The following is an 18,439-nucleotide window of genomic DNA, read 5'->3' on the forward strand; positions in this document are numbered from 1 at the left end:
TTTTCATTTAAATTCAGATTTAGTTTTCAAAATGGCTGCTAGGCGGATATATTGGATTTAAAATCGACTCTTGTACAATGGTCGAGTCTGTACAATGTACCGGCGAACTAAATTCAGCGGAACCTGAGTTTAAATTCCAAATACATTTTCAAAATAACAGCCATGGCGGCAATATTGGATTTGAAAGCGGTCCAAAAATAACATGATGTGGTCTGGACCACGCACTGAATTCTAGCATGATTATTTTACACATCACTGTTTCTTAAACATGTATCGACTACGATAAATATGTGTATTGATAAAAATCGAAATTACCAAGCAACAAAATAAGCTCCTTCGGCAATTTAATGCCGGGTCCACGATATTGAGCTCAAAGTCAGACAATATAGATACACCCTGAGGCGCAACTACGACCAGGCTCGTGTAGATACAACATAGCTGTACCACCAGGTCTACCGACCCATCTTCACAATAGCAATGTAGTTCGCACTATTCATCTGTTCTTGTTCATTTCCGGTTCTACTGTCATGTTGTATGATCAGGGTTATTATCGCAAATAGACTACGTCAAAAGCTTTAGCTAAACATCGCTTGTCGAGGAAACCTGGAACATTTTTGTTTCAGGTTCTTTTGCTAATAGGGCATCTCTGAAAGTTTCAAGAAATGCCTAATATTTCCACCACCGCTCAAGGACAATTACCGGTCGCTTACTTCCGGTTTCATGGAGTACTATTTTCTACCGGTCGCTTACTTCCGCTTTCAAAAAGTTCCATTATATTTTCTCTATACAGATAACACTGTTTTTTATTAATTCATGAATGGACTTTTTTGCCGAATTTTTAACGAACTATAGCGGTTCTTAACTTGTGCTGCGTAATGAGGGACGGATATTGACCATATTGACAAGGCAAAATAGTTTTAGCCTACGTCACATAACTTGCCCTACGTCTACTGCTAACACTACGTCATATTATTAACCCTACGTCATATAACTTACCCTACGTCTGGTTACTTGGTATATGGAGATTTCCACACAGTTCACCACAGTGAACCTGAATATGAATAAGGTAATTGATTTGAACACAGTCGATAGATTTCACCTCAACAAGTTATACGCAAGTATAATTAGTAATGACTCAAGGCGCTGTGGTTCTTGAGAAGAAGTCGTTGGAATTGTTCGATACAGATGAACTAGCTGACCTTGAAAGTAAATGTTATTCATTTGAACATACTTAAGAGTTCTTAATCGCATCAAAATTCGGGTCAAATGTCATGTTTCTGAATCTTGCGGTTTTATTACGGACGCTGCGCCATGCATGACACTCGCACGTGATAGAAAAAGAAGACGAAGAAGAAAATATGAATTGACGACGGACGCCGAGCAATGGCGTAAACTTGCAGGCACTTCTTCGCAGAAAAGCAAAAATTCTCGAAACACAGAATAGAAAATGTGATCGTGTTTAATGGCACATTCAAAATAGAAGTAAAAGCAAATGGATTTCATGATTCAAGTTCAGGTAACATAATTGGCATCTGTTCTTTGTAGAAAATGAAAACGGAACAATCCATAACAAGGGTATTCTATACCTACCAGTATTAGTGCACACTGTTGTCTATTCAAACCTCCGTTGACAAGACTTTTACGTAAATAAAACCGCGTTTAGAAAAACAGCTAAAATAGATCACTTAATCTAATGGTGCGCATTGAAACATGACTCTACAAAACGATGTAAAATCCGGACACAAAACATTTCTGTCTTTACCTAGTTTCTGGCAGCACACTGTCACATCCGAATATATTGTCCAGTCGGGTTTCAATTTATAGGAAATTAACAATTTATTTCATAATTATATTGTAATTATGTGTTGATCTAAGGAACTATAGGCTGAAAATAAAGTAGTCAAAAACACAATAAACAGAAACATAAGTTTCACATAAGAACAAGAAGCTGGGTACTTAAACCAAACAAGGAGCTGGTTACTTAACCAAACAAGGAGCTGGGTACTTAACCAAACAAGAAGCTGGGTACTTAAACCAAACAAGGAGCTGGTTACTTAATCAAACAAGGAGCTGGGTACTTAACCAAACAAGGAGCTAGGTGCTTAACCAAACAATGAGCTGGGTACTTAACCAAACAAGGAGCTAGGTACTCAAACCAAACAAGGAGCTGGGTACTTAACCAAACAAGGAGCTGGGTACGTAACCAAACAAAAAAATGCTTTCTCAATGATCTTCGATATTCATAATCACATCCGATAATATAAATCAAAGAAATGAATTTTTAGGTATTCTTGTCTTTAGGGTATTTTATTACAGCATGATAGTCAAAAAACTTGCCATCAAAAATAAAACAGCACTGTACGGAGAAAATAATTATGGTAAAACAGGTGGCATTGCTTTCCTTGCTATTTTTTTTGGATCCTTGTTCATCAGTACAAGTAGTGGACGAGAACAGCTCTACAATCACAATAAATCATATACGATCTGTGCAATGCATGCTCCATTTCGGACCTGTAACAACAATTGCGTCATCAATACATGCGTATTACTTTATATACCGGGACGCTGATAATATATACACAACACAAGTAACATGGAACTGATGAATCGATCAAAGTAATGACATTGTATTGTGCCAGTCTCTAAGTAAGTACAAGCGTAACATATAACTAACAAGGACATGCAATCACACAAATATGGGACTTTTATCAGTCAAAAGACCAGACATCGGCTTTGGAATAAAGACGTTTTTTTCGCCAATTGTTCTGAACGTACATCGGGAACTTCCGGTTCTACCTCCTTAACTCATATTCCGTTAGACATTTTGAACTTCGGTTCAACATTCCTTTCAACAGTCTGAATTCCTGATTCAACATAAAGATACAATTTTTGAACTCTTGGTTCAACATAGTACTCAACATTTCGAACTTCCTATTCACTAAAAATGTTCCGATACTCTCAGGAAGTATTCTAAAAGTCAGTGTTATCTGTCATGGAACAAATTAACAACACCTTTATTTACAGCTTTCACAGTCATGTTTTTCTATCCAACAGTTCAACATGCGGTCAAGCGCACGTGATAAATGTTTTTATTTAGGATGAGTAATCTCGTTCCTACAGCGATTTGCAATTGGTTCGGAGAAACAAGTACTCGGTAAATTGCTGGCCTTCGACACCTCCACCTGTAGACGCATGGACAAGAAACTTGTGGTTGAACAGACGCTGAAGGACCTGGATGGAATTTAGTTTGCAGAAGCCATTGACAGGGAAACGAATGACGTATCTGTTGTCCAAGTTAAATCCAGAGTTCCTGGAGTCCATCAGAGCTGGAGTGAGCTCAGGGAAAACTTCTTCTAGCAGATGTTTCTCGGCACTGAGAGAAATCCTTTCGCCAAGATCGGGGCTGATACTGACAGCAATGCAGTCGGAAAACTCGCCACTGCGCATTTGTTGTGGTTGGTGCTGCTTCTGCGCATTGACTGAACTTCCCACTTCCGATTTCTCCATTTTGATATTCTTGCACCTGCGCAAAATCTCAACTTCCCTGACAATGCCGTGTAAATCGTAGTATCTTGCCTCCTCAATAAGCTGGTCGTACTCTCGGAAGCCTTCGGGCAGCATCAGCCGGGAGGACCTGAGATAGTTGAGGATGTGGCGGAACATTTTGCCATCCCGATCGATGAAGTAATGTTGCTTGAGGCTATCCAGAATGATAGGAATGTTGCCATTGAACATACGTGCTAGCTTGGACTCTGGGCATCTGTGGAGGCAAACAAAAGATGTATTTAGTATTATAGAACGCTGTCGTCCCTTAGGTATCGGACAATCAATACACAATCAATATACGTGCGCTATCCATCCCCACACAGACTCTTTGAAGTCTTTGATTCCAATACACGTACAGTGCTATGAGCCGCAGCCCCCGGCTAACTGTGACTATGGTGCCGTGTCCATATCGCTAAACTCGGGTTCAACCATGAGGTGACTTTTAATTGCAAATGGCATGATATCACTGACAGACATATCAAAAGTCTAGAAAAAATATCGCTATTCGAACAGTTGTTTTTTTAATAACAATCAAATTCTTTGGTAAAAGTTGACCAAAAAACACCAGTCTATGCCTTATAACACTAAATAGCAAACATATTGCGTTCACTTTTTTAAAACAAGAGGTTTATGAAACTAAAACAAGGAGCTTTATTTTTTTGGGGAGTTTTAGGCGAGCTGAAAATCTTTGGGGCACAATTTTCTCCAATTTCGCATGAAAAAGGAACAAATTCGAATATAGAATCTTTATCATAAATTATATCTTTGTCATGAAGTGGGATTGTAATTTATTTAATATACATTTATAATCCTAACTGCAGGCCAACACGCTTTTTTGTTTCTCCGATGTTAATCATGTTTCACGGAGGGGAATCCCGGGTGAAAAACGATTAATCGAGGAGAAACAAAGAATCGTGCTTCCCCGCGTCAAGGGCAGTATTTTTTCATTATGCCGATAAATAAATAAATCAAAATCATAACACAATTGTAGAGACGAAAAGGTTGACGCGCCATTGTTGTCGTCAACTTCCGTCATTCGGAACTAAGTTGTGGTGGATCTTTTCTAGGGATGCTCCGAATAAGGGAAACCTGAGCGGGTGAGGCCGACATACTGTTTCATTATCCCGCCATGTTATGTGAGTGTTTCAATGATTTTGCAGAGGAGTGAAGTCGTTGAAATGATAATAACTTCCCGTGGTAAACAAAACATGCGAAATTTGTTCTTCATAACGTGTATGAATGGTACATTTCATAATATGAGATGGACTGCTATATACAGCTATAGTTATAAGACACCTAGCCCTCACACTCCTATTCTGTGCTCGAGCCCAACTTCTTGTAAGAGTAATTAACTAATCAAAATCACGTTTTGCTCGTAACTTCGTCCATTATTTTGAATGGTATTAGAAAGACTTCAGGTCAAACACCATTTTCAAAATTAACACTGGACTTCTTACCAGTGTCATATTTATGAGAGGGACAAGACAGTTGGTTTGAGCATGAAATCGGTTTCATGAATACGGGTCCTACATTTGTACTGTAATAACTACAACACCTAGACTTGTACTGTTATAACTACAACACCTAGACGTGTACTGTAATAACAACTACACCTAGACTTGTACTGCTATAACTACAACACCTAGACTTGTACTGTAATAACAACTACACCTAGACTTGTACTGTTATAACTACAACACCTAGACTTGTAATTACAACACCTAGATTTGCACTAACAACACCTAGACTTGTACTAACAACACATAGACTTGTACTTACAACACATAGACTTGTACTTACAACACCTAGACTTGTACGTACAACACCTCGACTTGCACTTACAACACATATACTGGTACTTACAACACATAGACTTGAACTAACAACACATAGACTTGTACGTACAACACCTAGACTTGAACGTACAACACCTAGACTTGTACTAACAACACATAGACTTTTACTAACAACACCTAGACTTGTACTTACAACACATAGTCATGTACCTACAACACGTAGACTTGTACTTACAACACCTAGACTTGTACTTACAACACATAGTCATGTACCTACAACACGTAGACTTGTACTTACAACACCTAGACTTGTACGTACAACACCTAGACTTGCACTTACAACACATATACTTGTACTTACAACACCTAGACTTGTACTTACAACACCTAGACTTGTACGTACAACACCTCGACTTGCACTTACAACACATATACTTGTACTTACAACACATAGACTTGAACTAACAACACATAGACTTGTACGTACAACACCTAGACTTGAACGTACAACACCTAGACTTGTACTAACAACACATAGACTTTTAATAACAACACCTAGACTTGTCATTAGAACACCTAGACTTGTACCTACAACACCCAGACTTGTACTTACAACACCTAGACTAGTACTTACAACACCTAGACTTGTACTTACAACACCTAGACTCGTACTTACAACACATATACTTGTACTTACAACACATATACTTGTACTTGCAACACCTAGACTTGTACTTACAACACCTAGACGTGTACCTACAACACCCAGACTTGTACTTACAACACCTAGACTTGTACCTATAACACCCAGACTTGTACTTACAACACCTAGACTTGTACTTACAACACATAGACTTGTACTTACAACACCTAGACTTGTAATTACAACACCTAGACTTGTACTAACAACCCCTATACCTGTACTAACAACACATAGACTTGGAATAACAACACCTAGACTTGTCATTAGAACACCTAGACTTGTACCTACAACACCTAGACTTGTAATACCTAGACTTGTACGTACAACACCTCGACTTGCACTTACAACACATATACTTGTACTTACAACACATATACTTGTACTTGCAACACCTAGACTTGTACTTACAACACCTAGACATGTACTGTAATAACTACAACACCTAGACTTGTCCTGTTATAACTACAACACCTAGACTTGTAATTACAACACCTAGACTTACCTAGACTTGTACTTACAACACCTAGACATGTACTGTAATAACTACAACACCTAGACTTGTACTGTTATAACTACAACACCTAGACTTGTACCTATAACACCCAGACTGGTACTTACAACACCTAGACTTGTACTTACAACTCCTAGACTTACCCAGACTTGTACTTACAACCCCTAGACTTGTACTTACAACACCTAGACTTGCACTTACAACACCTAGACTTGTACTTACAACAACTAGACTCGTACTTACAACACCTAGTCATGTACCTACAACACATAGACTTGTAATTACAACACCTAGATTTGCACTAACAACACCTAGACTTGTACTAACAACACATAAACTTTTACTAACAACACCTAGACTTGTACATACAACACATAGTCATGTACCTACAACACCTAGACTTGTACTTACAACACCTAAACTTGTAATTTCAACACCTAGACTTGCACTTTCAACACCAAGACTTGTACTAACAACACATAGACTTGTACTTACAAAACATAGACTTGTACTTACAACAGCTAGACTTGTACTTACAACACCTAGACTTGCACTTACAACACCTAGACTTGTACTTACAACACCTAGACTTGTACCTACAACACCTAGACTTGTAATATATATTATCTACAACACGGTGACATGTACAACAGTCATAAGATATATACCTTATGTGTACGGCCCGAATGAACTTAAAACCCGTAGCTTAATTGTTACATACGAATAGGGAATGCCTTATCTATTATAGATACTTCCACTGTTAGGCTAAATAGACTTCTCAAATTATAAACTTCTAGTAGAATTGTCTTTTATTGTTTTTATTCAAATCGATATTTTCAATTTTTTAAAGTAAAATGTTGTGCTCCTGGTACAGCGTGGTATACACAGAACCATTCGTATACGGAATTTAATCATTCCCAAAGTCATCATCGATATTGCTTCAATATTTAATAATAATACAATCTAATTTTCTGATAAATTTTTCTGAAAGTCGAAAGGTCTTTACAAAACTAATTACGCCCATTCCCTCGACATCTCATGTCAAAACTATTCCACAATTAACCCTTAGGGCCGTAAGAATTAAATATTTAATCCCTAAGTTTTCCAAATTTGTTTACGAGGGTATTTAAATGGTGCCAGCGTTTTGACAGGGTTTTAGGGAGGTCCACAGAGTACGGAGAAGTCAGTACATGGAGAAAAATCTACTTTGGAATGCTTTACGGCCGGTACGACACCAAGTGTCTCGTTAAGCTGGCTCCGGGCTATTATCTCTGCTTCTTAAAAGTGGGTCCCTCGGCTATAATTCTATCCAAACCTTTCACAGTCATGCGCGCTCCAATTAAAATCTTTATCCTGTAGCCTCGGGCAAGACTGACACTAAAATCAATGTTTTCAGCGAATTGCATTTTAACTGAAGAAGCAGGGCCGCGGGGTGGTAGATTTTCATTTAGAAATGAGAACGTATAAGGCTCATGGCCATTCTCCGTGTAGGATTTCTGTCTAATTATTCCTGCTTCAAAATCTCTGCCCCGAGCAGGGGATTGTTTACATTCGAGACTGTATTAAAAGGTTACAGGCATACGACTCTTAGGTATCCAAATACACAGGCCACATATTACCAGCTCAATCAGACGGCCATTGTCGGCGGTGTTCTCACGAGTCGGGTGTAATGTACTCAGACAAACAGCAAATAACCACTAAGTACAGAAAACTTGGTAAAAAGCTGCTGTGCATTGGAATTCAAACGCACCAGTCCCATTAGAACCGTATGAACGGAACTGGAAGAGACAGAAATTCCATAAAGTTGCCGTTTGAATACTTGAGAACATATAATTTTAATTTTAATCAAAAGGTTAAAAAAAGAGTAGAACAAAATTGAAGATAACTGAAAACGCTCACAATAGCCTTACTAGATTGACGTAACATTTTATGGTCATGCCAAAATTCGAACTTGTCCGAGGTAAGTCAACAGTATATATATCTATGAATGTCATAAAAATCTGTTAGAACAAGAGTTGTGAGGATATTATTCTAATTTAATGATATTTGACCTTTGACCGATCAGTCAATACACCAATGATGTCTCATCAAAATGTGCTAAAAATATGGCTGCTAGTGTGATCACATGGAGTGTAAGAGTGATCACATGGAGTGTAAGAGTGATCACATGGAGTGTAAGAGTGATCAAAACTTTTCGATTGATATCAAAGGTCACCTGTAAAGTTTCATCAAAATGTGTCAAGAAAAACCGTCGCAGGAGTGAGGACAAAAAGTGCAGTGATATTTCCTATTTAGCAACAGCAACCTTCACCTTTGACCGACCATGTACTTGTTCAATAAATAATCGGTCAGTAACTACATTCGCATGAGATCTCAAGGAGATTGATGGTGGAATTCAACTTTTTTAAATGACCTTGACCTTTGCGAGGTTGTCCAAGTTATACCCAAACCAAAGGTCAAGACCTATAAGAGTGATGATACAGAGTGTTACAGTGACCTTGATATTTGACCGAAAACATCTTTATTCAAATTTGCCCAAGGTATGTCAAAGATGAACAAATTTTGAACTTCCCTCAAAATCTGCAAAGAAATACGGCCGCTAGAGTGATGACTACTGGTGAGACAGCGACATTTCTATTTTATATTAGGTGACCTTCACCTTTAACCGAAGACTCCTGTACTCGAATGTAACCAAAGAGTTGCTAATACAAATAAACCTGTTAAATTTCATAAAACATTTCCCAAAGGAAACGGTCAGACGGACAAAATCATAATACCCCCTGCTCCGACTACGCTCGGGGTATAATAAACAGTGCTGTCTAATCCATGTCTAAAACCTCATGAAATTGAATGGGAGCGCCTGCCTACTAAATGATAAAACCGGAAATGAAGATAGCTGTCGGCAGGAACTTAAAACGAAAACGGTAAATAGATTTGTTTTAAGGAATTGGATTTACCTAGCGTTTGATGTTTCAGACATGAGCACAAAAGTCGGAGCAGTCGAAGTTCATCGCTTCAACTATATTTAGGTTTACGATTAAGTTATATCACATCTGACGTCATTTTCACATTTAACGCCATAAAGGCATCCCATCACCTCACAAGCATCCTGTCATTTATCATTGTATCGCGCCAATCGCGTCACTGGTGACAAGATGTGGTGTAAGCTGTCACAAATGGCGAGATGTGGCGTTAAATGAAGTAAGCCGTCACAAGTATCAAAATGTGATGTCTTGTGATGTGAGCCGTCACAATTATCAACATGTGGCGTCTTGTGATTTAAGCCGTCGCAATGTGGCAAAATGTGACGTCTTGTGATGTAAGACTTCACAATGTAGCAAAATGTGACGACTTGTGATGTAAGCCTTCATAATGTGGCAACATGTGACGTCTTGTGATGTAAGCCGTCACAATGTGGCAAAATGTGACGTTTTGTGATGTAAGTCTTCACAATGTGGCAATATTTGAAGTCTTGTAATGTAAGCCATCACAATGTGGCAAAATGAAACGTTTTGTGATGTAAGTCTTCACAATGTGGCAACATATGACGTCGTGTGATGTAAGCGGTCACAATGTGGAAAAATGTGACGTCTTGTGATGTAAGCTGTCACAAATAGAGAGAAGTGACGTTTTAATTGTGACGTAAACTTTCACAATGTGGCAAAATGTGACGTCTCGTGATGTAAGCCGTAACAAATGGAGAGAAGCGACGTCTTAATTGTGATGTAAGCATTTAAAATGTGGCAAAATGTTACGTCTTGTGATTTAATTCGTCACAATGTGGCAACGTGAAACATCTCGTGACGTAAGCCTTAACAATTTGGCAAAATGTGATGTCTCGTGAAGTAGGCCGTCGCAAATTGAGAGAAGTGCATCTTAATTGTAATGTAAGGCTTCGCAATTTAGCAAAATGTGACGTCTTGTGATGTAATCCGTCACAATGTGGCAAAGTGTAACGTCTCGTGATGTAAGCCTTAACAATTTGCCAAATGTGATGTCTTGTACTGTAAGCCTTCATAATGTGGCAAAATGTGACGTCTTGTGATGTAATCCGTCACAAATGGAGAGATTTGACGTCTTTTGATGTAAGGATTCACAATGTGGAAAAATGTCACGTCTCGTGATGTAAGCCTTCACAATGTGGCAAGGTGTAACGTCTCGTGATGTAAGCCTTAACAATTTAGCAAAATGTGACGTCTTGTGATGTAAGCCGTCACAAATGGAGAGATTTGACGTCTTTTGATGTAAGGATTCACAATGTGGAAAAATGTCACGTCTCGTGATGTAAGCCTTCACAATTTGGCAAAATGTCACGCCTTGTGAAGTTAGCCGTCACAAATAGAGAGAAGTGACGTCTTAATTGTGACGTAAGCCTTCACAATGTGGCAAAATGTGACGTCTTGTGATGTTAGACTACACAATGTGGAAAAATGTGACGTCTTGTGATGTAAGCCTTCACAATGTGGCAAAATGTGACGTCTTATGATGTAAGCCGTCGCAAATTGAGAATAGTGCATCTTAATTGTGATGTAAGCCTTCACAATTTAGCAAAATGTGACGTCTTGTGATGTAATCCGTCACAATGTGGCAAAGTGTAACGTCTCGTGATGTAAGCCGTCACAATGTGGTAAAATGTGATGTCTCGTGATGTAAGCCTACACAAATTGGCAAAATGTCACGCCTCGTGAAGTAAACCTTCACAATTTGGCAAAATGTGACGTCTTGTGAAGAAAGCCGTCGCAAATTGAGAGAAGTGCATCTTAATTGTGATCTAAGCCTTCACAATATGGCAAAGTGTAACGTCTCGTGATGTAAGCCTTAACAATTTGGCAAAATGTGATGTCTTGTGATGTAAGCCTTAACATTGTGGCAAAATGTGACGTCTTGTGATGTAAGCCTTCACAAGTGGCTAAATGTGACTATTTTTTATGTAGGCCGTCAAAAATGTCGAGATATATGTGACTTATTTGCACATAACTATCACAAAAAGAAAAGACATATGTAATGATTTGCCGTTAGACTTCACAACCAAGGGCGAGATATAACGTTAGTGACCAGGTTGAACGTCACCAGCCAATTTTAAAATTAATACATTTCACAAAACTCGTCTTTGGCAACGTCATATTACATACATTAACGGCAAGTTTCGACTTCCGGTGTTGAAAGAATTGATTTTAAACGATTACCACATACAAGCTCTTCGATCGACTAAATCTTCTTCGATTGGGTACCAACACTGTGACTTTAAATAGTCGTGTAGAGTAGCGAGGAGCCAGAGCACATTCTCCTTATTAATTTTCTAAAAGAACGATGGCCGAGATCGTGCCCTCTCAAATGATTGAAAACCGGTAGAAATGTGTTTAGCCGCGGGCTACGTCTACGGTGTTGTCGGCCGGTTCAGCCAAGTCTTTAAAGCTTTTATCAAGTGGAAGGAATAAGCATGAGCCGAGGCTAAAAAGGATCATAATTATTTTGAAAAATCGCCTGGGGCAATACGCAGACATTATTATCCAGAAATATAACACCCAGACATTTGGCGGAGAAACTACCAAACTGTGAAGGGATATACATAGCGTGTTTACGTATGTATGCGCAATACAATATTCAGCAACAAGGGTAGATATGTAAATTTAAACTTGTTATCTCTTTTTTTACGATTTAGTTTCGTATTCAATGTACGATCTAGTTTCGTAGAAAACTTTTGGTTGATTCTAATAAAGCTAGGACTAGACTTTAAAAACAAAAAAACACTTTAAGCTTTAATATGTATTATTTATCGACATTAAGGAACAAAATTAAGATTGTCTCGGTTATTTGGCAATGAATAGTCGATAGGAGTCACTTTGGTATGTAATTTGTCAGTAAGGTGTGGTGGCAGCTTGACTCTTACCTGTTAACTGTAAAGAGTGTTAATTCCAGGTATTGAACTACTCTTTTTTTGTCATACCAATATGTCACCAATATGTCATACCAATATGTCATACCAATATAAATACCTAGCAATGTTCCAAATACAACTGAATTGTCAAAACAATTTTCGATGGATGTTCAAATCTATCACCAACACTAACTCACCAGCACTCTTTGAAGTAATTCAGTTCAGTTTCGTTATGTACAAGAGCCACCCGACTCGTGGGTTAAATATCCGACAATAGCATGTACAAGGGCCACCCGACTCATGGGTTAAATATCCGACAATAACATGTACAAGAGCCACCCGACTCGAGGGTTAAATATCCGACAATAACATCATGTTGTGCATGTACAAGAGGTTATGTAAACAAACAAGAGGCCCATGGGCCTTAACTGTCACCTGAATTCTGTTAATTTGTTTTTAAAATATGCCTAACACAAATATAAGATTATATTAAAAAACACCAGAACTGCCTTATGTCTAGCATGTAGATTTAAGGCTGGAGAGTATTTGCTTGTAGCATGTCTGGGTCAAAGAAATTTTAGCACCTCCGACTCCTCGTTCTGGGCCCCACCCTTCAGCCCCTGGGAGTTGGTTACGGCCAAATGTCCATAGCATCTATCATCTTTTCATGCATGTATACAATGTAATTCCAACCGGTTTTGAATTTCAAACTGAAAATTAACCAAATACCCAAATGTGTAATTTTCCTACAGAAACTACAGTAAATTTCACCTCCCCCCCAGGGGGATAATGACGTACGGGAGTAATGAAATTATAAGTTTTGATAAACCAACTTTAATTTAAACCCTTTCATCCATATATAAAGAGTATTTGTTTCCAGCATATCTGGGTCTGAAGAAAATTGTTGAAATTTAAGCCAATTTGACCACTTTTGGGGCCTGTTCCTCAGCTCCTGTGTTTCATAGTAACAAACTGTCATCTTAGGGTTATAATTCCAATCAAGTTTACTTCTAATTAAGTATCATTTTCGTATATAATATATAAACGTGAAGCCTGGGGGTAATGAAATTCACAATTTTGACAAATCACCTGAAGACCATCGAATAATGAAAAGTATATGCTTCCAGCGAATCCGAGTGTGAAGAAGATTGGTGAAATTCAAGCCGATTTGACGCATTTGGGCTCCGCCCCTCAGCCCTTTGGGATGGGCCAGATTGAAAAGTTTCTTAGTATCAAACTGTCATCTCAGGGTTATAATTTAAATCATATTTGAATTATTTCCAATTATAAATGAACAAAATATACCCAAAGGTATCATTTTCCTTTCTGAATTATAGTAAATTTCACCCCTCCCCAGGGGCAAACGTGGAGCCCGGGGGTAATGGAATTCACAAGTTTGATAAAGCACCCAAAGACATTTCCATCTATGAAGAGTAATTGTTTCCAGTATAACTGGGTCTTAAGAAGAAGATTCTTGAAATTTAAGCCAACTTGACCACTTTTGGCGACGCCCCTCAGAGCCCCTTGGGGCGGGGACCATATAATTCACAAGTTTGGTGAAGAAGTCGAAAATGTAACTTGTTTACGGATGCACCAGCACGACGGACGACGACTGACAAACGGCGACTAGAATAGGACTTCACTTGAGACTTCGTCACAGGTGACCTAAAACTAATTAAGTGGAGAGAGAGCTTACAAAGTACATAAGTAATTTTCCATATCAGACATTGATTTCTCTACTTTTCTGAGATTATACAATTCTTCTACATTAAGATTTGTCAATAGTTTCGTTTACTTAATACATCAGGACATCTGTGATAGAATCGCTTGATATATTTAGATCTCAGGTCTTGATAGAATGGGACATTTTAGAATGAAGTGAAATTCATCTTCTATATCACCAGAAGCAGAGGGACCTGACACGGTAACAGCTATTTGTTGACCTCGACTAAAGTGTTCAGAGTAACTTAACACATTTTAGGGGTTTAGATAAACTTTTCGGTAAAAATTGCAGAACATCTTAGTTTAGATCCAAATATAGCTGCAACCAATTCTCAGGTCCCTGTGGTCGATTAGACACTGAAAATAAAATGAAATGAAGAGATACTTTGCCACCTTTGGGAGCAAATTCAATGTTTTATGCCAGCCTTAGAAACTGTGTCGAGTTTTCTACACTATAAAGTTTGAAAGGTCTGCTAGACAAGGTTTGGTCGGTGGATTAAACGCTGCACTAGGGCAATGGGGTTTCCATAGGTTGATACAGCAAATCACAATCCCTGAGCTACACGTTGATTAGCACGATGTTTCACACACCGCATACACCGCGACTGTTAGTGAAGTGTACAATATTTTGCTGTTTTCTCTGATTTCGTTATTCGCCAAGGGAAACGATTGAATTCGGACTGTAAAATTCTATCTTGACCATTGTGTTAGACTGACCATCCCTCTCTTTTGTGTTGCATAACGTTCGGCTCAGGCAACGGTACTCGCTATAGATACCGTTCAATAACCAGCAAACATAATATTCAGTTCGATCTGAACCTTGACCAATTTGTAAAGACGGTACTGGGGCTTATTTGATTTATGCTGACGAACACAATGAGAAGGCCGGAGGCTAGCCTCTGGTCACTCAATGGTTGGTTTATAGCGGTCAGTATTCTCCAGTAATGGTGAGTTGGTCTATTCGTTATTATATAGAGGTACACTCTTCTAATCCCTATTTAGACAACTGTAGTCGCATATTACCTTATCATCTACATGCACAGCCAGTAATCATCTGATGTAGGTCTGAAGAGGGTTGATCACCAGATCGGAAAGGTCATCACACCGATAATATATCATTGCTAGTATTTTTTTTTCAATTTGAAATATACTCCGTACAGTCTGTCCGATATGACTTGGCTGAGGATTTAAACACTCGAGGTCAAGTCGTCCCAGAAAACATTATCACTTCCGTCGTCTTGCGCCAAGGTTAACTACTCATAGAAAAGCATTTTTGATGAGATGCTTGTTTTCCTTGGACACATTGACGAACACAGACGAATCTCAACCAACGGGTAGCTAATATGTCTGAAGTTTAAATCGAGGCTTTGTCTAGAGATGCACTTCAAAAGTCTTCTACCGATGGTTCTTATCCAATTCTTTACCCAGACTAGAACATTCGTGAAAAATATCGGTATTCTGTCATACTTTTGAAATACATGTGATATTTAACGAAGAAAATCCCATACATTTGTAAAATTATTACCATTTCAAAGTTCAACGACGAATGTATAACTGTATGAATAATGAATGTGGTTTAGTAGAAAATGTTACTGCTACAGATAATGGCGTCATTTGGCGTCAAATTCTCATGACGTCACGCTCGACAACAAGGTTGAGCGCATTACCCGTCACGATTTGTTTACAAAACATTGATTGTTTATTTAGTAATGTTAATAACTTAGTGAACAATTAAAGATTACATACAAAACAGTTCATTCTACCGTTGTTCGTCTGCGGACGAACAGAGAAGAGGTCCAACCTGTGTTTAAGATCCCTGTCCCACTGTAGACAAAAACAATGGAAAATCCTATTGTATTTTTACGTACATACAGTAACCTCCCTTTAATTTTGCTTATGCTATCACTACTGGTATAGTACGATAGGGCCAGGGCCCTTTGCCTGGTTAGACAGCTCAGTTGGTTACAGACACAACATAACAAGCTGAGGTCCAGTGTTCTGAGGTCCAGTGCTCTGAGGTCCAGTGTTCTAAGGTCCAGTGTTCTGAGGTCCAGTGTTCTAAGGTCCAGTGTTCTGAGGTCCAATGCTCTGAGGTCCAGTGCTCGACTCCTGCCTGTCTCGCCAGGCTAAGTTTGGTACATACAGAACACTATCGATTGCTTTCTTTAGTTTGATTTTTTTCATAAAAGTACCGCAAGGTATGGTTATCTTTTCAGTAACGATTTATCAAAGCTGTAGTCATGCCGGAAAAAATCAGTTTCCAACCATAGCTACAGCTTTTGGGAGTGGTACGGGGGGTTCCTTAGAGTGGACTTTCTTTTTACAAACTTCCTAGCAATATACTTCAGCAAGCTACTGGCTATTTTGTCTTGTTCTAAACAGGCCGGTTGAGTATTTTAATAAGTTTGACACCAGAGGCCTTGAATATAGGTCAAAGTCATTCCCTTTTCCCAAATTTCGTAACACGCGTTTTTGTTCTTCATCATAAACCATCAGATTGTTAAACAGATTTTATTCCTATGACCTTAACTTCTTTTCTACTCTAAATTTGTAGTACTCATTGCAAGCAAGCTATTGACTTATAAATCATAACTTAATGAAGATATATTTTGAGTTTTTTTTTTTTTTTTTAAATATCTTTGACCCCTGTGACCTTAAATATCAGTCAAGACAATTTATTTTCGCAAACTTTGTGATACTTCATAGCAGCAGCAAAATACAGGCTATTTATCGTGATATTAAACTTATCTCAGTTGCAGAAATAGCCATTTGGTATTTTGAATATATTCAGTGACGCGTGTTACCTCTGAATGAGCATTCAATAGGCAGATTTCCTCCCAAATTTTGTTGTAATTGGCCTAGCAATTCTTAAGAGGAAGACGTCCAAAGAAAAGTTTACGGACGAACGACAGACGGCAACGACCCGCAATTGCTGGCTTAACCCTTCAGCTGAAAATCTTGAATAGATAAATCGATTTATATACTTAACTCTTCTTGTATCATCACACAGGTGGTAAAATATCAGTAAGTGGTAAAATTGACATAACAAAGCGATATTAACCAAGACGAAGTCGAGGTCAATATTATTCTTCAGACTAACATATAACCGCATATTTACCAAACTGAATCCCTGTATAGTTATATAAGATATAAAAATTTAAACAATAAGGATCGTGTTGAGAATTTGAAAATCAAGAAAAAAAATCAATGCATTGAATTAAGCAGAGTGCATTGAGACGTTACAATTCCGTCTTTTCGTATTGCAGAGTTATCTTCTCTTGTGAGCAGGTATTGATTGTTACGTTATTTGTTTGTGAAACGACGTTATTTTCTCAAACAAACCAATGACGTAGCAATCAATATCTGGTCACAAGAGAAGATAACTCTGCAATAAGCAAAGACGGAATTGAAGTGACGTCATAAAGGGGGGAAAAGACCTGCTGATTCTAAAAATCAAAAACGCCGAGTCGACATCACATATCGCGAACATACATGTGATTATGATCTAACGAACAAGGATGTATAAAAACAAGTTGTCATCTAATATATCACATCACTGTGATATACTGTGATACTATTGACAGGTAATAATGGAAGTCCAAGCATAATCAATGTTCTGGTATATGGTTTCCAAGATGCCCCGATGCTAGATATTAATTATTAACAAGGAATGGCCCTGATGGGATCCTTAACGAGTGGTCATTAGTGACTGACAATCTACCTGTCGAGAACTATTTTACACACGAGTTTGTGATTGTCGGCTCGTATCTTTACTATCCTTTTTGTTACCCACACAATTATACTGTTCATAAGATATATTAAAGAATATAATTTGAGAGTTCTCATCCCAATGTTCTAAAATACTTTAGTAACTGGCAGGTGTATGTTACAGCCACATCCAGTGGACGTATCCGCGTGTTATTAAACATAACGTAAGTCCGCCATTAACATGTGGTGTACGTGTATACGTGTAGTGTACGTGTATACATGTAGTGTACGTCTTTAAGTGTAGTGTACGTGCATGCATATAGTGTACGTCTTTAAGTGTAGTTGTAGTGTACGTCTTTATGTGTAGTTGTAGTGTACGGCTTTATGTGTAGTGTACGTGTATACATGTAGTGTCCGTCTCTAAGTGTAGTGTACGTGTATACCTGTAGTGTACGTCTTTATGTGTAGTGTACGTGTATGCATGTAGTATACGTCTTTATGTGTAGTGTACGTGTATACATGTAGTGTACGTCTTTAAGTGTAGTGTACGTGTATACATGTAGTGAACGTCTTTA

General features: G+C 38.3%; 1 protein-coding gene across 1 annotated transcript in view; it reads right to left on the minus strand.

Annotated features, from left to right (window-relative positions):
• Positions 1-1,443: 1,443 nt before the first annotated feature.
• The window catches only part of LOC110450791 (BTB/POZ domain-containing protein kctd15-like), a 23,854-nt gene continuing 6,858 nt past the window's right edge, over positions 1,444-18,439 (minus strand). Inside the window, exon 3 of the mRNA XM_021498499.1 lies at positions 1,444-3,760. Coding sequence (XP_021354174.1) covers positions 3,115-3,760 — 646 coding nt within the window. The 3' untranslated portion in view covers positions 1,444-3,114. The remainder of the gene's footprint in view (positions 3,761-18,439) is intronic.

Source organism: Mizuhopecten yessoensis, unplaced genomic scaffold (genome assembly GCF_002113885.1).
Source record: "Mizuhopecten yessoensis strain PY_sf001 unplaced genomic scaffold, ASM211388v2 scaffold5519, whole genome shotgun sequence".
Lineage (NCBI taxonomy): Eukaryota > Metazoa > Mollusca > Bivalvia > Pectinida > Pectinidae > Mizuhopecten > Mizuhopecten yessoensis.